Source organism: Dipteris shenzhenensis, chromosome 24 (assembly GCF_047967505.1).
Source record: "Dipteris shenzhenensis isolate YYH24624 ecotype China chromosome 24, Dip_SZ_1.0, whole genome shotgun sequence".
Lineage (NCBI taxonomy): Eukaryota > Viridiplantae > Streptophyta > Polypodiopsida > Gleicheniales > Dipteridaceae > Dipteris > Dipteris shenzhenensis.
Window position 1 is genome coordinate 6,438,261 of NC_141619.1, and position 21,785 is coordinate 6,460,045.

The 21,785-nt window shown below is 43.3% G+C and overlaps 1 protein-coding gene across 1 annotated transcript in view; it reads left to right on the forward strand.

Moving 5' to 3' along the window:
- Positions 1-21,785, forward strand: part of GMI1 (gamma-irradiation and mitomycin c induced 1) — a 309,165-nt gene that overhangs the window by 178,296 nt on the left and 109,084 nt on the right. Inside the window, exon 26 of the mRNA XM_087395876.1 lies at positions 16,520-16,659. Coding sequence (XP_087252002.1) covers positions 16,520-16,659 — 140 coding nt within the window. The remainder of the gene's footprint in view (positions 1-16,519; positions 16,660-21,785) is intronic.

Sequence of the window (21,785 nt, forward strand, 5' to 3'; positions counted from 1 at the left end):
GTCAGACATCCGACCAGAATACTTTTCTGGCCTATAATTGGCAATATTAGGCACCTTAGCCCTCCTAGGCTTGTCGATCGTACGAACACTGGACTCCGGTTCCATCGGAGATTTACCTTTCTCCTCACGAGATGGTCTGGCAGACATACTATGCACCATTTTCCTGAGCTCAGACTGCCCTACATTTGTTTGTAACTGCTGCGCTAAAATCTGTTGCAAGGCATCCTCTAACATTGCAATTCTGCCAGACAGTGTATGACCTGCTTGGCGCGACACCTGCGGGATCGGCCAAACTCCCGACTCTACGGGATCCATCCTGGAAGCTTCTTCTTCTACTTCTATTCAGGTCAATGGGTGTTTAATTTTATTTATTTAAAAAAAAAAAAACACCGCTTGCAACTGTTATTACAAATTGAAAGTCCAACCTCCAATTTTACAGTTAACCAGGCATATATCACATTGTAACCAAACCCGCTTTTCACTATACTAGGGAAACTCCTGCAATCTAAGTTGACTCAAATCCTTAAATCCAAAAGCATAATTTCGCTCCCAATCTAGCTCACACACCTCGAAGCTTTAGAAATGTAACCAAATAAAATAGAGGGAATAAAGAGTCGAAAGCCCCCTGGTATATCCACGCGAACAACACACGCTTTTTGCTTCTAAGGGACTGTTCACGCGCAGGGCCTCGAGCTAGGCAACGCTGTGGTCCTCTGTCGATCGAATTTTTCGACGCAGCAATGTCAACGATCTATGGTAGTTCGCAGTCGGAGCTTCACAATCCTCTTAAATCTCGTCTATTGCCAGCTCTTTTTTTCACGATTAAAGTGGGCTTCTTGATGTTGGAATGAACAGTGAACGACACAAGTATCACGGGCCAAAATTCCTTGGCCCTAAGCTAGCTGTAGACCAGCGGGTGTCCAAAACTGCTTCACGCTTGTCTTCCGAGATTCCTACGTGAACCGTACGCTCATGCAATATCCCGGAGTCTTGCTCCCGAATTCCTTTGCGTGATATCAAGTATGAACCTGGGATGACGTCCGTGACCCCACTGCTGCGCCATCATCTACGATAGCTGCGTTGATGTCCGTGACCCCACAGTTGCACCATCACCTACGCTACCCAGATAACCTGCAGCTTGGCTGTATCGTCGTCCGTCTCCTTCCTGTGACAGCGTTTCCACAGTATTGCCCAGCTGGTCCTTCGATGCGTCAGTTAATCCCGTGACCACCCGATAGCCCTCATCGCACGCCGTTCATCCATACTACCCAGGCTATTCTGTGCTCTAATACCAAATGTTACCTCCCAATCTCGTTTCTTACTGCTTGTCGTCGAATCACGGGCAACGGCACCTAGTATATCCTCCCAGCCAACCTCGTTGGTGGTAAGCTCACAGATCGTCTAATTACGTAAAAGCTCATGCTTACCAATTCCCAACGAGCCCCAAAACTCCCTAGATGATTCTGGTATGCCACATGTCATAAATGTAGGGTCCTTCCTTAATGCATTATTTACCCCTCTCTTGGGATATCTTTAAAACATTTGCCCCTAGGCACATTTCATGCATTTAGGTCCCTTAGCCTTAGATTCGCCTAGTCTAGTGCCATGTCACCCACACCAAGGACCTTGACCTTTATTCCTTTTTGATCTTTTACATGAAGCCCAAACAAATATAATACAAACATTGATCCTTTGAAGGAAAATGCCGACTGACCCTTCTGAGGTCATGTTACCTCGACTTGAGCGTAACACTGCTGTATTAATTTGAGGAACAATCTCCCCTAAATGTCCTTCTACCCAGAACTAGGTGCTACCCACATAACCACCATCTCATCGTGAATCCAGCAAAGATCATCCTCAAAGCTCTCCTCTACACCTCCTATGCAGGTGGGCAATCCCAAATGCAATGCCTTAAGACTCCTCTGGGAATCGACATCATGAGCATGCAACCAGAAAAAACCCAAGATAGTTGCCACTACAAGGGCTCTATGTCCCAACAGCCAAAGCACATGAAAGATCTTCGTTGGTCTTTAACTGTTCCAGATCCTATGCCAAAAATCGTCTAGAAACCTCTGAGAAAGTCCCTACCTGTGCCAATGCTCTGCTACGGCTGGCACACCTTCAATCCTCCGCATCTGATCGTCCTGCTTAATCTCACTGAATAATTGAAAAACAAAAATATTGGGTGCATCCTGATAGAATAGCTGAATAAAGAAATATCGGGATCTCTCCCAAACCACTCGTCTAGGTCCTAACAACTCCCAAACCCAAAACCTCCAAGTGGCCTCCTTTATTGTGCAAGGATCTAGATCAATGTACCACCTCCTCTCATATTGAGCAACTATCACGACTCTCTAAGGCGTACATCCTCTAATGTCCTCCGTCCTAACCTCCTATCTCTCCATCGTGCTATCGTCTAGCATCATCACTATGAATGAGGACTGACCTGAGGTACCCACCACCAAAAACAAGATCACACATCTCATAAAATACCCAAGCCATGAATGAGTGTGTGCACCATGTGGCTCCTCAACTACTCTCCATTCCTCATGGATTGCAATCTCAATCTCTTGGAGTCCGTGAACTCTCCATCTCTAAGCAATTGGGGGGCAACTCCTCTCTAAGCTAGTAGCCACAGTCCGAGCAAAACCTCCCTAGGAGAGGTTGGGTCTTTGCCCAATGATATGCGGTCATTGATGTAATAATGTTGTTTAAAGGTGGAACTTCCAACTCCTCTCTTCAAACAACATGGGATGCCTTTGTAAAAGAGTCTGTCTCACTACATCCCAAGCCCTGAGAAATAGTTGCTGCAAATCTCACCTTTGAGCAACTACCCAAGTGAGTAGCCCTCATCCTATAAAAAATTCTACCTAGTAAATAGGCTCCCAAGGGCCTACCATGAAGTTTGTGAAGGAGTAGCTCCTTCCATGGTTCACTGCCAAGTAGCATGCCCCTTGCAATGAACTTCGTGCAATGCTGTGCTTTGGAATTCTAGGTCCACAATACCTAGTCATTCTTTGGCATTGATCATTGGTGCATTAGAGGTGCTAGACACTCTAGACAACAAAAGGAAGGAGGAGAGGCATACATTCTTAGAACAGAGAAGCAAGTGGCGGAAAAAGTTTATTTTCCATGTAAGAGGATAGGATCCTTGGCATCCAGCTGAGTTTGGCTGCTCGCCAGGGTCTTTGCTCTTCTCTAGATGGGACAAACAAGTGAATGCCTGCAGTTCTCGATGTAGACCATTTCTCTGTGGATAAGTGGGCATGTGACGGAGGAGAAATGGTCGGCATTGTTCTAGATACGTAGAAGGCATTGTTCTAGATACTAGTTTCTACGATCATTCTCCGACATCAATAATTCTTATGGAGTAGCACGAAAAGGGATTTTCACTATCATGATTCCCGACTTCTTATGCTAGGAGGTTTCTTAGAGAGCCCATTGCCAAGATCTAAGGATTGAGACCCTTTCAGAGGGGATCAAAACAGCTAAGGAACTAAGGATTATGTGCAAGTTCAAAAACTAATTTAGAAATTAGTGAATGGATTTGTAAGCTCGGTGTTGCATCAGCATGCTTTTGACCTATGTGATTATCTTCGATGGGCCCATTGGGTCCTCCATTTTACCAATAAATAGCACCCACACATTTTTCTGCCCTGTTGTAAAATGGATGTTTCATAATATAATGTTTTTAGTTTCACAAAAAAAAAAAGTGTGTGTTTGCAAATATGTGTGTGTGTTCGAAGAGAAGAGGACCTGCAGCCCTTGCTCCAGCCCTCCCATCAGCTCCTTAGCCTCCTCAGACAAGCCCATCTGCCTCAGCTACCTATTGCTCCAAATCAGCGACCCAAAACAGCTGTTTGGCGTCATAATTCCCTGCCGTACAGGCTTGCCATAGCTCCGTACAATTCCGTACAGGTGTACGGACATTTCCACCCTGTTCAGGCTACTGCTGCCGGCTCGTTTCCTGCTCCTAGGTTGCTGTTGTACCGGGTTTTGCTTACGGGCTGCTTCTAAATGCAGGTTCTGAGGGTTCTCTCTTCCTCCTTTCTCTCCTTCTTGGTTCCTGGGTCTTGTGTACTCTTCCCATCTCCAGAACTTCTCTTTTTTCTTTGATTTCTAGTTCATCTTGGACCTTTTTCTGGTTTTTTCTCTTTTCCTTCTCCAAAACTTGTCTTTTCTTCTCTCTAAATCCCTAAATATCTCTTTCCTCTTCTTCTCCTTGCAAATACACTATTTCCTTCTTTGTGGGCTGTTTTTCGGGACTGTTTTTTCTCTTCTATCACTTTACAGGTATCCCCTTTTTGGGTTCCATCTTCTTCAGAAGACATGGCTGAATACTCTTATGAAAAAACTTTTCAAAAGGATTGATCAGGTCAATGCAAAAAGCAAAAGCAGGCTGAGGGTCAGCATGACCCCGTGCATGATTCTGTTGAAGCACGAAGGATTTGCAGACACAAGGAACGAGTGGAAAGACTGTGTTCCATCAGTTGGTCTTATGGTTGAAGTGGATGAAATTGTGGATCCAGTTAGAGAATATGCGAAAAATGCAGTTATTTTATTTTTCCCAGGTTAGATGCCACTGGTTGACCCGCACACTGGCTAGCTCGTTTGTTTGTAAGGTACACTATGCAGCCAGAGGCTTTTTTGAGGTCATTATGGTAGATGAGATTCACAGGCAAATGCTTTTGGAACATTTGCTGGGCAGCAAATGGTACACGTTTTGCCATGGTCCCCCACAAGGGATTATCAGGGTTTAATTCGACACCGATGTCCGGTCTGGGGTGAAGTTGTAGACTTCCCGCAATGCATGGCTTCACTCTTGCCTAAAATTGTAGCAACTTTAGGCAAAGTGGTTTACCCACCGCGGCCTAACGGCAACTCTAATCGATTTTGCATTCTCTAGGATACTGATAATCCCACACCGGAGTCTTATTGAGTCACAGTGAATAATGTTGACATGGGAAGTACATTTTATAAATTAAAATGGGGATTGTTTGCAGGGGCTTGTTTTGACTGTAAAAAATTTGGGCACATGGCTTCGCAGTGTCCAATGAGTCAGCATAAAATGCCTCCTGCTACTTTGCTTGCTCAGATGCCCAATAAGGATGCTCCTGCCTCTATTGGGAATAAAAGTAAAGGTAATAGACAGCTTTTTGTGAATCAAGATAAAGGCAAAGCCCTAGTTGTTTCAAATGGGAATGCTTCTTCCCCTTCACTTCCTGCTATTCAACTCTGAGCAAAAGGACCAAAAACTCTAATTGATGGATGGCAGAGTCCAAGAAAAGTTATTTCTGTTAGAAGACTTTCACTCCTTCGCACTTGGAATGGTGCATCTTCTAGTGGAAATTCTCCAGAGGTCAACTTAGGAATTGGAATCACGTGGGCTACAGTGATAGCTAGCAAAACCCTCTTCCCTGAAGAAGAGGTTGTTGCATTGCTGTCCAATCCTCAGGCGGATGTTTCTTCTCAGGGAAGAGGCCCTGAGCCTGAGGTAGAAATGCAGGGTTGACATCTTGAAGGTTGCTGCTGTACATAACTATTTTTTCCTATAAATATTTGTAAATATGCTTGCTCATATCAAATGCCTTACCTTAAATGTTCAGGGGATGTGCGATAGTAGGAAATGGAAATCTGTAGATTTCAGCCTGATATAGTGGCATTACAAGAACACAATCAGCATGTCTATGTAGTCATTCTTATCAAGCATGAGGTTCAGCCACTTATTGCTTTAAATGACAATCAAGGCAGATGGATTATTCTTCAATGCATCATTCAAGGTGAGGGGTTTGAATTTGCTTTTGTATATGCACCTCAATCTTCTCGGGATAGAAGTGCAATTTTGGATGCTATGCACCGGTATCCATGGAGATATCATACCTTTATATGTGGGGATTTCAATAATGCTCCGCAACAGGGTGACAATACATCAAGAAATACTCATATGTTAACCTCTGAAAGGCATGCATGGTCTCAATTACTGATTCATCTTGATTTGGTTGATCTTTGGAAGGAATTGCAGCCTTTGTCACCTGGATACACTTTTCAACATAATGCCCTTTCTTCTTACCAGGCATGTCCGGATCGCTGGTATAGCGTAGCCCTGCAACAAAATGATGATTTCACATGCAAAATGTGGGTTGACTATGCCTTTGTGCATTCAAGATCATGCACCGTTATGGTTGAGGCTATCTTTTCATGATATGCCAGATGACAGACTCCCTCAAAGGCGACATCTGATTGTGAACAATAGCTATTTGCAGCATGTTACTTTCAAGGCAATGGTTACTAATGCCTATCAATCTCTGTCTTCTCAGAGCCACTTTGATATTGATAATGCATGGGATTCTTTTGGTTTCCAAAATGCAAGTTGTAATTAGAGGTTATTGCAAGTCTTACATGAAGGCTATGAGGGAAACTGTTGCTCAGGCTAAATTGACTTGCTAAGAACTCACTGAACTCAATCAATTTCGTCCTTTGTTCTTGCATGAGCAAAAAACACTATGGCAAGCTAGACATTGTCTCCAAATCAATGATCACAGGAAACTTGCCAAATGGGAGACTAGAGCAAGACAAAGAGCTTTCATAGTTAAATGTTGTTCTTCCAAACAATTTTTTAAAAGCTTGCATCAGAAGAGATTAAACACAAACATTTGCAGGGTGCTTATGCTTGATGGTTCATGGACTACATCACGGTCACAGCTTGCTTCTGTTTGTGCACATCATTTCTCTCAGCAGTTTGGTTATGCAAATCCAACTTCACAGCAGGTTTTGTTTGCAAGAAATTTGCTTGTACAGCATGTTTCTCCTATTATCTCCACTACACAGGCTTTGGAATTGGAGGAATCTTTCACTAAAAGGGAATTGTCAGATGCAATCAAATCCTGTGGTAGATGGAAATCTCTAGGATGGGATGGTCTTGCAATTGAGTTTTTTTAAGAATATTGGCCTCTTTTGAAGCATACTTTGCGCATATGGTGAATTCTACTTGGCAAAATCAGAAAATGACAGACACATGGAAGAGAGGTCTTGTTAAACTCCTTCCAAAAAAGAAAATCTGTGAATCTTTGGCTGATTGGAGACCTATCATTCTTATGCCAGGTATTTACAAATTTACTACCAAAATGATTGTTGATCGGATAAAAGGCTATTTGCATGATGGGTTGCATCCTGCGCAATATGGTTTTGTTCGTCGTAGGCATATCGCAGACAACATTGCTAATGCCTATGTTGGAATAGAATATGCCAAATATATGCAGCAGGATGTTTTGCTATTGCAAGTTGATATTGCCAAAGCTTTCAACATTGTTCAGTGGGACTTTATTTCACAAACAATGCAGGCCTTGGGATTTGGCAAAAAAATGCAGCGAGTTATCAATTGGCTATATCAAGATAGTAAAGCTGCTTGCATACTTTCAGGGGATATTTCTACAACCTGGACTCTTGGTTGTTCTGTTCGGCAAGGCTGTCCCCTTAGTGCTTTACTATTTGCCATAGCCACTCATCCAATGCTTCAATATATGGACCACCTTTTGGACAATGGCATGTTGCTGGGATTGGAAATTCCTGGCAGCCGTAGCATGATCACTCGAGCATATGCTGATGATTCTTTCTTTACCCCGAAAAATACTCAGAGCAATCTCTCCTTGATTATGCAGGCTGTTTCCACATATGGCTTGGCTGCTGGTTTTCATGTGAATTTTCAGAAATCCAAGCTCTTGCCGTTGCATGCTAAAGACTGGCATAGCCTTTTGTGGCGTGGGGAAATTGTTCCACCTTCTCAATTGATTCGACATCTTGGCTATCCTCTAGGTTGGGGGATCACTCGTTCTCAACAAACTGATTGGGTGCTCACAAAGCCGAGGAAAAAACTTGAATATTGGAAGCTTGCAACTTGGCAATGTAGTAGCAAAGGCTTGATATGAATCAGGCAACCCATCAAGGGTATTAGAAACCAGCTGAGAATCAAGCATAATCTGATCAATGTTGGCCAACTGCTCTTTCAAATCCTTGACATTAGTGAGATAGGCATCCACGTTACCACCCTCATCAAGCTTTAAATCTTTCAACTGCCTGCGGAGATAGGCAACCCTCGCCTCATTCTGCACCTGATACAAAGATGCAAGCTGATCCCATGCTTGCTTAGTTGTCTTGCAAGACCGAATATGAGGGATAATAACCCGTTTCACTGAAAGAGCAATCAAGGCATGTGCTTTGGCATCACGACCATCCCACTGAATTTGCTCCTGTGAACGAGGCAAAGCACTTGGAGCAGGAGGTGCAGGAGTCCTGGCTATAGTAGTAGAACCATCACCTGAAGAAGCAGAGGCTGCAGGTGTAGCACCAGTAACAGTGCATGTAGGCCTGGCCTCAGAACCTGAAACAATATGCCATAGAATCTTGACAACCAAAACATGTCCTACATTACATGTTCGTTTGTGAATAACGCAATCCATCTTGATAGCATACATACAATTCTATCTACCTCTCATGATGTTTACTAAGGCAGATCTGGCTTACTTTATGTCTGCTATCATGGAGATTTTTTTGCCATTGAAAAAATGGCGTTGGACACTCACATCACCCCCATCCACAAGGCAGGGGATCCCATGGACCCGAGTAACTACAGGACTCATGATTGGATATGTGATGTCCAAGATCTATGTAGCTGTATTAGATGCGTCGGTCATCTTGTTCGCAGAGATGAGAGGGCTCAGAGCAAAGTTTCAGGCCGGTTTCAAGCGAGACCATGGGACTATGGATCACATACTCACACTCAGGACTGTCATTGAGGAGGCCAGATCACGGAAGGAGAGGATATATTGCTGCTTTGTGGATTTTCGCAAAGCCTTTAACACAGTACCTCGAGCTCGTCTCAGCACACGCCTAGAGACACTGGGATTTGATCAGGAGATCATCTGGGCAATCATGGCACTTTATGAGAGTCTCAGGGCGAGTTCGGACAGGCACAGGTTGGACAGATGAGATCTTGAGTACCATAGGGGTCAAACAGGGTTGTCCCTTATCACCAACCCTGTTTGGCCTCTACATCGATGAGCTTGAGACTTTCATGGGGGTGTTTGGAGGGACCGGTTGCTCACTTACCGGGATCATCATCAAGATTCTTCTTTATGTAAATGACATGGCACTCTTGTCGTCCAAACCCGAGGGGCTCCATGACACCTTCCCCGGTTATAGCTTTGGCGATATGATTCCTCCATGAGGTTAGCAGCAAAGGGAGATGAGCGATGCTGGTATGCACGGACTCACAGATGGTTTGTGAGACTAGGGTTTTACATTGATAGGATACCTCCTTTTCAGTACAGTTTAGATGCCCCTCCGGTACTCCCACCCACCATCCCGATTAGGCCACACACCAACCAGGTCATTCGAGAGGATCTCCTGCAGCTACACACCTTTAGGACCTGGTTGGAGCCGAGGGAGCTTCTAGTGAAGTTGAGTTTCTACAGAGATTACTGTCTTCATATTTTGGAGGAGGGATTCATCACACCACCGGGGTACATTGAGCTTCATATGCCTCACTCACTACGGATCTCCATCGGACAGTTTCGGGTATCGTCACACCGCATCCACATAGAGAGCAGCAGAGCAGAGGGGATCCCTAGGAAGCATCGCTTATGCATATTGTGCGACTGTCAGGAGGTTGAGTCGGAGGAGCATTTTATTTTTAGGTGACTACGAGATCCGAGGTCGCTACCACTATCTCTTCAGAGATGGCTCCGGGCTCGTTTCCAGATTCCTTGCCTACCCAGATCAGAGATGCCTCGTGGCCTTCATTCACGAGGAGGTCCGACAGAGAGAGTACTTACTCAGGCGACGGAGCTTGGCTACATCATTAGACACCTCTTAGAGCAGGATCACAGAACTCTTCCCATCGAGTGACATTGATCGTCCAGTCTCTAGCCGCAAACGTGACAGAGACCCTGACCTGACGACCGCATCACGACACATGAGACATCGAGGGGACACATAGATCACTCTGGGAGACCTCCCGTCATTGTTTAGACACGTCCCATGGGAGTCACGGTGGCTCTGTCTTGTGTCGAGCCTCGTCCAGGAGACTGAGACACATGGCACCCCTTGACGGGCGTCAGCGTTCCATCATCGGCTATGCACCAGTTAGGGCGACATGACATACGGAGGCCTTCGCTCCGCTCCAGTCTTTTTCTTTTCATTGTTACATCCAGCTGTATTTGATTATGTATGATTAGACTTAGGATTCAACACGGGTGATATGCTCGTTTCAGTAGCTCCACCCTTACTGTGATTTGTATCAGGTTTTCTTTCAGTCTCATAGACCCATCGGTCTTCCGAAGACTCTAATAAAATTTATTTCTTTCTTTCTCATTTGCTTCTTGATTGAAAGCATATTTTATCCCACTTGGAATGGAATGGCAGGGATTCTTTGTTGGAAAATTCCTTGAGGGCTAAGAATATTTATTGGTCCAAAGTATTCCACCCTCCTTTGGCTATACAAGAACCCAGGCATTCTTATTTTATATCTTTCAAAGGTATTGCTTCTGTGGCAGATGTACTTCAGGATGATGGCACTCTTTTATATCTTTTTTTGCTCCTTAATCTTCTGGGAATCGAGCTTTGATTTGAAATGCCATGCGTAAATATCCCTCGCGGCATTATGATTTTATTTGTGGTGATTTCAATAATGCCCCATCATCGGGAGATAATACCTTGGGCCACACTCTCATGTTGTCTTCTGAAAAGCAGGCATGGTCTGATTTTTGGCTTCAGTTGTGTTTGGTTGATCTCTGGAAGGAATTGCAGCCCATGCTTCTGGGCTATACCTCTCAGCATAATGCTCAATCTTCATATCGGTCACGCTTGGACAGATGGTATCAGGTTGATCCACAGCATTTTGATGCCTTCACTTGTCAGCTTTGGATTGACCATGCTTTCACACATTCTGATCATGCTCCGCTTTGGCTAAGGCTCTCTTTGCATGACTTTCCAGATGATAGATTGGCTTGTAGACGCCTTTTGTTGATAATTAATGGTTACCTTGACCATGCTGATTTTAAATCCATGGTCTCTGATGCCCTTCAGCCTCTTTCTCATCAGATGCACATTGATCTGGATTATGCGTGGCGGGATTTTGTTGCAAGAATGCAAGTTGTTATTTGGGATTATGGTAAGTCCTACATGCAGGCCACATAGGAGACTGTGAAGCATGCCAATTACACTTGCCAGAGTTTGACTGAACTCAGTCATCTTCGGCCTTTGTCTTCGGAAGAAATCATGCTATTATGTCAGGCTAAATTCTGTCTCCAATCGAATGATCAAAGAAAGCTTGCTAAATGGGAGACCCGATCTCGGCAAAGGGTTTTCTTGGATAATGGTTGCTCTTCCAAGCAATTCTTTAAAAGTTTGCATCACAAAAGACAGGCTGCCAATATTTGTCGGATCCGGATGTCTCATGGTTCTTGGTCCTCATCTAGCTCAGAGCTTGCTGCTTTTGGTGTGCAGCACTTTTCATCTCATTTTGGGCATGTGGATATTCTCCTCAGGTTGTGTTTGCCTGCCAGCTTCTTTTGCAGCATGTCCATCCCATCCTCTCGAATGCTCAGGCTTTGGAATTGGAAATTCCTTTCATTGAAAGAGAATTGTTGAATGCTGTTAAATCTTGTGGCAGATGGAATTCTCTAGGATGGGATGGTCTCACTATCGAATTTTTTCTTGCCTTTTGGTTTATCCTCAAGCCTACTTTGCTGCAAATGGTTAATTCAGCCTGGAAAAATCAGCAAATGCCTATGTCATGGAAAAAAGGACTTGTCAAGCTCCTTCCAAAAAAGCAGCTATGTGATTTGCTCACTCCCTATCCTGTGAGCCTCCACATGGGGGAGAGTCCTGTAGCAAGGAGGGATTGAGAGAGGCTGCCATGTTGGCACTGATTGGAGACCAATAACGCTCATGCCAGTCATTTACAAGATCATAGCCAAAATGGTTGTTGATCGTATTAAAGGTTATTTGCATGATGGGCTGCATCCTTCATAATATGGCTTCGTTCCCCGTATGCATATCACAGATAATATTGGCAATGCTTATATTGGGATTGAATATGCCAAATACACGCAACAGGATGTTCTGCTGGATATTGCAAAAGCCTTTGATATAGTTCAATGGGAATTCATCTCGCAAACAATGCGAGCTTTGGAGTTTGGAACAAAAATGCAGCAGGTTATTTGCTGGCTTTACAGAGACAGCAATGCTGCTTACATTTTTTCTAGAGATCTCTGAGATGAGTGGACTCTTTGTTGTTTGGTCCGTCAGGGATGTCCCCTCAGTGCTTTATTGTATGCCATTGCTACCCATCCTATGCTGCAATATAGTGATCATCTTGTAGTAAGAGGCTCCCTTCATGGTTTGGAATTGGATGCAAATCGCAGCATGGTTGCTCAAGCCTATGCTGATGATTCTTTCTTTACCCCAAAGAATACACAGAATGATCTTTCTGCTTTGATGCAGGCTCTCTCTGTTTATGGTTTGGCATCTGATCTTAATTTAAATTTTCAAACGTCTAAGCTGCTCCCATTGCATTCTAAAGACTGGTATAGTCTTTTGTGGCGCGGGGAAATCATTCCACCCACTCAGATTGTTCATAATCTCGGTTACCCTTTGGGGTGGGGTCTCACTCGTCGTCAACAAATTGATTGGGTAATGGTCAAGCTTCGGAAAAAGCTAGAGTATCGAAAATTGGCAATTTGGCCGTTACATGTTCTAGTGCAGTCTATTTTGGTGGCTTATATTCAGTTCTATCTGCCATTGATTTTTTTCACTAAGAAGGATTTGTCTTCCTTCATGTCCACCATTATGGAATTTTTTTGGCAGTCAAACACACGGCAAGAAAAGCTTGCGGATTCTTCCATTACAGAGATTGTGCTCGCTCAAATTGAACGGAGGGTCGAATATTCTTAATATAGATGTTCACATTTTAGCTTATAAAAGCAAGATGATGCTTCGGTTTCTTCAAGATGATCAGCCTTGGGCGGCTATGATGCGTTCCTTATTGGTTCACATCACTACTCCTGCATTTGGTTTTTGGCAACCCACATAGTGGGATTTTCTTCTAGGCTGTATTGAAGGCAAAATCAAAGGTTGTCGTATGGTCTCTCATATGTTTTTTGATTCGAAGCATATTCTTTCACACTTGGCATAGAATGGAAGAGAGTCTTTAAAGGGTAACTCTTCGCGGGCTTTCTCTACTCCCTTGGCTTTGCAAGAGCCTCGACGCTCTTATTATCTTAATTCAAAAGGGATTGCAGTTGTTGTAGATGTTATCAATGATGATGGCTTTCTTTGTCTTTCCCTTTGGCTGCTGCAATATATGGTTTGGGCATACACTATCGTCCAGTATGGCAGGTCATTTCTCGAATGATTCAGCCATTTCAGCCAGCACCGCCATTACAGTTTTGAGACAAGCTTCAGGATTGGACTCTTCTTCCTTTATATTCTTCTATTTGTCTTTTGAGGCTGTCTCATATCATAGTCTCTTCTCTATATAAAGTTTTGTTATCACCACCTTGGGTGTCAGACAGAGCTAATTAGATTTGGGCATTGCATCGTCCACTCAAATGGTGGAGAAGAGATTAAAGCATATTTGGCACTCTAAGCTTCCTTTATGCCAATAGGTCTTTTTATGGCGTGTTTTGCTGGGGGTTGTACTATCAGGACAACTTTTATCTTGCAGATGTATTGTCGTCGATGTTTAGCTTCCCAGGAATCTGTATCTCATATCTTTTGGAATTGCTCGGAGATACATAATTTCTTGGGTATTCTTCGAGACAGATTGAGATTGAGATTCTATCAAGCTGAAAGCAATTTTGGTTGATTGGGATCTATCCCAAACGGTGAGATTTTGATTTGTTCTTTACTTGGGTTGTCTACTGCGTACTCTTGACTCTGTGGAAAGCTAGAAATCACAGAGTCTTTGGTGATCCTGTATTTTATACTTTTTTCTTTTTCCGTCGTTCTTTGCAACAATCGCTCTTCGATTGTTTGCAAACTCACTGCATAGATCAAGATGTATATTTATTCTACATGTATATTTCCGCTTACCAGTTTTTTCTTGGCTAGCTATATTATAATATAAAGCAATCAAAGATTTCACAAAAAAAATGTGTGTAAGCAATCCTCCATACAAGTGCAAGCTCAATACTCTCTTTTTTCATCAAATTTTGAATTTTCATTATCTGCATGGGTGTCCTGCCCGGTAACAAGTGGCAAAGCTATGGCAAAAGGCTGCACGATATAGGTAGTCAAGCTAGAGACTACATTACGTGAAGTATTGCAAAGATGCATGATGTAGTCAGGCCAAAGAATGATCTATGTGAAGCAGGGTGTCGTGCTCTGCGGTGTTTGGAATGATAGATTGCATCTTATTATTATGCCAGTGTGGCATCATGATGCCATAAAAATTTCCGGCGAGTATACGGGTCCACCCCAAATTCAAAATCTCACCCAGGAGTGCATCGTGTCGCGGCCCCAAAATGGCCTTAAAAATAGTTAAAGTTGTTGCCTTTTGGATGAAGATAGGCTAGAGCGGTCCATTGAGTGGATTTCTTCCCATGCATTGATAGGATTTCTGCCTGTTTGGCCCTAGACCTCCTGCTGCTTTTCTTGAAAGTTGGCTAAGAAACAATTGGATTAGAAAAGGTCGAGGTAGTCAATAGAGCGAGTGAGAAAAAGCAAGCGAGCCTAAAAAAGCGAGTGACAATTAGTTGAAGTGGTTGGAAAATCAAGCAAGAAAAGAAAGAATCTAAGTTTTTCATGAAATAATTGCGTGAAGTATAAAGTATTCAAAAGGGTGGTTATGTGTCACATTTCTTGAAATTGAGTAGTCTAAACATGACCCCATTTGGTTTTGGAAATTACTCGGGGGGTCACTCATAAACATGTAACATAGCACTTTAGTGCATTGAGGGGTATTTTTTAGTCGGGGGACTTTGCATGAGGGGATTTATAAAATAGCAATTTAATGTAATTTATATATGTAGATTTATGAAGAAGTGTCATAATTCTAAGATTGAAAATGTAAACACATACAATGTTTTAACCATTTACATGAGAAAATGTAAAAATGCAAGAAAAGGTAGAGAATGTTAAAATTTGGTTTCTTTTTTGCCAAAATAGACAGTGTCTTCTTGATGGGAAACCTTGCTTCAAAATTGGGTGCAAGAAATTCGACGAAATTTCACAAAATTATTATTCTGATGCACACAATTTTTTTAGATGGTGCAAAAAGGCATGATATTGATATAAATCATGCCTTGTCATTTGATTTGATATCTATAATTTGTTTTGTCTTTCATCTTTTTGAAACCTATTGGCGTGAAGGTCTATGAAGGGTTTTTTTGGGGGGCTCTTTTGTAAGTTGGATGTATTGATCCTCTTTGATATTTATTCCTGAACACTTTGTTGTGTGCTTTTTACTTTGCTTCTTTTTTCCTGGAATTGTTGGTGTCCATGAACTCTGTGCCCTACCAAATCCCTTTGCAAAAAAATTTCTTTTTTTGAGAGAAATTGAGAGAATATGGTATGATGATAATGCATAAGGAGGATATGGTATATGATATTGTTATGGCCATTCTAGCAGTCCACTAATCAAGAATGCTCAATTTAGATTGTGGCACGTGAAACCTCTCAACCAGCAAACCATGAATAAGATTACATGTACCCAGTGGTAATGCTTCTATAAGACAAAGTTCATGTAGATTCAAGTCGAACGGGAGAAAGCAAGACACAGTAGCAAGGAAAGGGCAATGGTGTCCAGGATCTTTATGGAAGGATTGAAGTTAAATGTACATGCTTTAATAGAGTGATTCAGATTCGATCCAGATATTGTAATGCAGTCAACACAATTTCCAACACTTAAGCTTCCAACCATCAGGGTGTTGAGATTCGCACAAGGCCCCCATGGATTCGTCCATTCCTGCCTTCCCCAAAGGGGCCGCCCATCTGACATAAAAGGGGATTAAGAACATTAAATGAAGAAAGAAATTAGACATAATACAAAAGGGACAGTTAAAATGAAGGGAAAGCACATTAAAATGGACAAAAGTAAAACACTAAATATAGACCTAGCAAGGATTGGGAGAGAGAGGGTGATTCAACGGAAGGTGGAAGGTAGAGATGAGGATGGGATGGGCTCACAACGAGGGAGGGACAGTGTTGTAAAGCAAGGTGGAAGGTATAGAGGGGGATGGAATGTCCTCGCGACGGTGAGGGAGGGAGGGGTGAGGGTGGTGGAGAAAAGAAAGACAGGAATAACCTTGCTGAAATGAAATGAGAAGAGATTCAAGTATGGCTAAGTCGAACATTGTGGACAGAGTAGTTAAAGTTTGTTTGGAATAGGCAGCATAGTCAATTGCTGCTCTCATGCTGTCAATAGACTTCAGATGCAATGAAATTTTGATGTGTAGAAATTTATATCTCAGTCATGTTTTTATCCTATTCGTGTATACTAAATATTTTCTGCACTATGTAGGTGGAGGATGATCTTCTTGATAGCACGATAGCCACTACTTTAGAAGTTGATGTCTTACCATCTGAAAAGATTGGCCGGTGGGATCTGCATATGTACCATGAATCAGATACTCAAAATCAAGACAAGATTGTGACTACAAGGTGCATTTTTTGTGAACTAAAGGAAGGATAGAAATGCTAGGTTTCCAATTCATGAATTACAAGTAAAAGAGTACAGTTAGGGCTGACTTCCTTCATGGTAGAAACTCATACACAAAGCAATTACAAATAAGTACTGATAAGAACGTGGCATTTGTGTCTTTAAAACTGTTCTGTCAGAAGGAGAGATTGGTTTGAGTAGGGAAAGAGATGATCTATCTCGAAGTGAGTCATCTATGTCATTTACACAAGCTTGAAACAGAAATGTCCTCTTTTTCTAACAGCTAGGATAGAGTGGGGAATATGCTCTTTACAATCAATGGCTCAGACTCAGATCCAGAATACAGATATCTGGAGCAGCCAGTGCTTCGTTGTCAGAAATGGCTCCATAGGACAGTGATTCAGCTTGCTACCATTGGGCAACTACTTACAGGAGAGATGGAGTTCTTCAATCAGGAGAAGGTGGTGAGACACAGACTTCTCTTTAGAGGGAGGAGAAGAAGCACCCTTCAAATCCATAGGTCCCCTAATTGTTGGACATATTGCAAAGGGCTTCTAGTTCTCTCTCTACTCGGTACAACCTCCAACCTAGCCAGATTTAGGGCTCATCATTAAGTTTGTGAGCACATGCCTAGCCTGGTCGCAGTAGAGATGAGGGCGCACTTGGATGACCCTTCATGACATCGGAGCTCTTCTTGCCCTTCTGAAAGACAAGTTCCTGGGAGATGACGGCAGCACTGTCACTTTCTTCATCACTCACTGGGCATTGTTGGAACCTGCTCGAAAGATGGCATCGTGCCTCCCTCCCTCCTAGAGGGACTCATTCATCTCGTTCTCAGATAGGGGATATGACCCTCATTTCTGAGTGGAGATGTGTTTCCCTTTTTGGCACTTCCTACAAAATCCTAGCCAAGGGGTAAGCTTCAGATTCCAGCCCCTCCTCGCTGATGCCATACATTGACACTTAGATACGTTTTCTAAAGGTCATGAGCAGTCTGGCAGACACCTGAATGGGCCAAGGAGTGTCATTAGCCCTTGGCCATTCTTTTGCTTGAATTTGAGAAGGCCTATTGTAGGGTGTAATAGAGTTTCATGGAGGCAATCTACAATGTATGGGATTCTCTGATCAATGGATGTTAGGATACTCTTGATGTGCTAGCTATGTCGGTTCAGAGCAGTGTTGGAGGACTTGTATTTGGCAGCTGATGAAATGATGAACTAACACAAATCCATTAAAATTTGGGTCAATGATGGAGACACACTAGATTGGGGGAGGGAGTTTGGTTTAAGATAGTTAAGAGGCACTATTGCTAGATATTTGTGATGGCAGGTAGGTGTGGATGTGACTCCTATCTAGCAGCTCTCTTATCTTGGACGACTGACCATTCTGTGGCCAAGCACTTACTCTATCGAATGGAAGAATTCTAAAGTTTTGTGCCTTGTGCTTGCAATTACTAGCACTTGTAGGTTGTAGCCATTGCCCATGGTCACACTTCCCCCTGTGATGTTGCACTTACTCATTATCACTGTTAGCTCAGGCCATTGCTGCTTATTGCTCCTCTGCTCCACGTGTTGTGGGATTACCACGTCCCACATGTCTGCATTAGTTTGCCTGCCTTCAATGTTAAGCAACCACAACCCTCCTTGTTGGAAAATTCCCAATGCTTTGGGACGCTTCCATGGTGCCTATTGCCTGCACCTTGTTTGTACCCTGTCTGCCATTAGTCATCTAGTGGCCGCTGTTGTTCGCACCTTGTCCACTGCCACCTCATCTGTGCCTTGTCTGCTACCAAGCTGCCTTGTCTGACTCTCGATTGCCTATAGCCTACATGTTCATGAGAGTGCGCACGATTCCATGCCAAATGCTGTAGGATGACCAGGTTGGACAGGTTTGAGAGTGGCCTATGTGCATCTAGATCTCCAAATCTAGATAAGAACTAGGACTGTTGCTGAAAATGCCATGTCAAGCCTGTGATGGTCTTAGAAAAGAAAGGATAACCTCTGTAAAATGCCCTGCATCCTCTCATGAGTGTGCAATATTTACCCAAATGCAAGCCAAGGTATGAGTGCATGTGGAAATGAGCGAGTAGCTTCAATGCCCTACATAATTAGTTATTTCTAAAAGAGATATGCTGATCATGTGATTAAAAGGAACATCCAATTTTCTCAAAACATGAGGGTTCTTGCAGTCTCAACATTCATCTCTAGATGTCCAAGATTGAAGACTTGACAATCTAGACAATCAACTAAGGTGAGACCTCGTGGTAAATTTTGCAAAGACGTGGCCGCTGAGATATCACCTGTTAGTACCTTCAAAGCCATGCATGCTGAGGCCCTGCTCCTCTACTTGCCACATATATATGATCTATGTAGCTCAGCAAAACTATGTTTCTTGAGCAAGACACTTGATTCTAGATTTAAGCTCAAATGCTATCCATCCATTTTTGTCTGTCCGCTAATTTGAACGTACGTAGTCGGAGCCTTTAGTACTAGCAGGATCTGTCCCACGAAGGCATAGCAATATCATGAATGATAGGAGAGTGCGAGAGGGAGTAGGCGGTGGAGTATGACGCTGAAAGCCAAGCCACGATTGTGAATCTATGGCGGGCTTCTAAAGGAGTTTCAACGTGTTTTTGTTCAGCTATAGTGTAACCATTAACGTGTATGAGAAATAAAAGGCCCTCTAGAGGGATGATGTGCAACCGTGCCCACAAGCAGTGGAGCATGTATGCAAGGGCCATCACTTTGGGCACAAATGTATGCTCGAAGAGTTGCTTAACGTGCTTGGCGAGACTACTATCTACAAAGAAAAGACAACCCAAAGTGTAGTAGTAAACCTACAAAACGGGAAGCCAAGAATTGAGATTTTGAGGTTTTTAGAGTTTCAATTCAAGATTTCCTTGGTGAAGGAGGTTGTGGATTTTCTAGAGCAAAAATAAAGGGCAACATGAGTTTTCTTAGAGGTGGTGTGGATTGCCGAATAGAAGCAGAAGCCGAAGTTGAAACAGAAGTAGGCATTCCATGGAGGGAAGGGTTGAAGGTTTTTGGCCAGGAGTAGCTCTTTGTTTCGACATTGGGGATCGTGAACTCGTTGACAACTTTTTGGTTAGGCCAGAGGGGCTCTCATGGCATCTTCGTTGACCCCCCTAGCCATTCAAATCTATGTTTCCCTGGTGAACAAGCAATAGCTGCAGATAGCCATATAATTCCTTCAGGATAGATCAGTGGTGGGCTGCATTGTGGGCTTCATGCGAGCTGGATTCGGGACTGGGTTCATGTGAGCTTGGCACTAGAGGGTGGCCACATCCAAGAGGTCACCATCTATGTGAGAGAGTCCTTTGAGTTCGCCCATACTACCCAAGACCTTGCGGCTTTTTTGACCTGCTCGTGGTCGTCTTCATATGGTACCACAGCTTTACAGTAGATGACATGGAGTTGATACATCATGTGCTGAGGTTTCCAGTAATATGCTTGCATACCAGGCTGTGCTAACCTTTCTCGGTCAATCATCTGGGATCTATTGTGACTTGCTATTTCCTGTTTTATAGCAGTACATTGCTACTTTGTGTTTACTCTTTTTTTCTCATTAACTGTAGTGCCAACCTCCATAGTCTCCAATCATGTAAGGCCCAAACCCTGTGAAGATATGTCACCCTCTAGAAGATGCCATCAATCTGGATTGGGGTCATGGCGAACTCTGCTTGTACGATCGGATGGGTGACTGAGGGCTTACTCCGAATTATCTTGGATCACATAATCACATGTAGCCTCTCCAATTGCCACCATTCGGTCACTGATAGGTCACTCCCCCAGAAGGGTGTTGCATATATGTTGTAGTGTATCAAAGAGGCACCCCTTTGTTGAGAGATCCTGGAAGTGTACCTAAGAGAGAGAAAAATAAAGAAATATATATATATTAACGTCCATGGAAGGCCTTGCGGACCTATGGGACAAAGTACAAATGTTCAGAAGACTTACACATCATCTGGAAAAACTTAGGGAGAATTGAGGGAGTGCAAAAAGCAGCTCAGCCCCGAATTATTATAGCATAACTGCGTTCAAATACTATTTTAAAGGTGGCCTAAATAGCATCACTTTATGACTGAGAGTCTTGAGGTTTGGATTTGAAATGTCTGATTAATGGCTTTCCATCCTTGTAAACAGCCCATTTCCCTTCCTTTCGAGCATCCTTCACTTTAGTCAACTCAGTAGCTTTCTTTTTGAGCTGAATCGAAGTGAGCTCCTCCACTATTCATGTTTTAGTACCTCTTGCTTCTTTTCATCTTGTCTTGGAAGCATACTTTGGCTTGTGTCCCCCAAGGAGTACATCTTCATGTTCCCACTCTATCTGTGGAATTCCTTCCATGATTTTTCCTTGTGACTTCCTTCAGACCAGCCCTTTGATAGCCCCCCTATGCATACGATTCTTGCATTTGCCACCCTTTTTTCCTGTTCTTGTACTTCTACATACACATTCGGTGTGTTGATTTGTGTCCAATGTTGTTGTAGTTTCCTGTTTCACTGACTTGAGCTGAGTTGTAACCAAGTCCTGGACTGTAGTTACTATCTGTGGTGTGTGTGTTGCTGTATTGTGTATCTGCAATACTTCGTGAATGATTTTCTACTTTCCTTGTCCTTCCCGGGCATTTGTTTTCCTCTCTAGAGCTGCAAGTTTGAGCTATGCTCTTGAGGGTCTATCGTGCTCATTATTCGCTTGTGCTGTAAATAGTTCTTTGCATACGGGGAAGGCATCCTTGAAAACTGGGGGAAGTGAAGGGAGGGCCGCCACGAAAGAGTGTGAAGGTTTGGTTGGAGTCGAGGTAAAAGTCTTGACCTTGGGGAAAGCCATGGGTGTCTTGGCATCCCCATCCATGGTGGCCTGCATCCCCCTAGCTGTGACTAACCCCCAGAGTTGGGTTGGGGGTTCAGCCAAATCCTTGGAGCTAGATATGCCCTGCTAACAATATCCTCCTGATGGCGTGGATCCCTCTTGGCGTCACGAACCTGTTGTACTATTGTACGGCAATATGGTCGTACAGACTTGCCTGTACGGCTGGATCTAGGTGGCTAAACGGCTAACGGCTTGAACTAAATGGAGGAGCTAGGGGCAGACGACGGGCTGAGCAAAA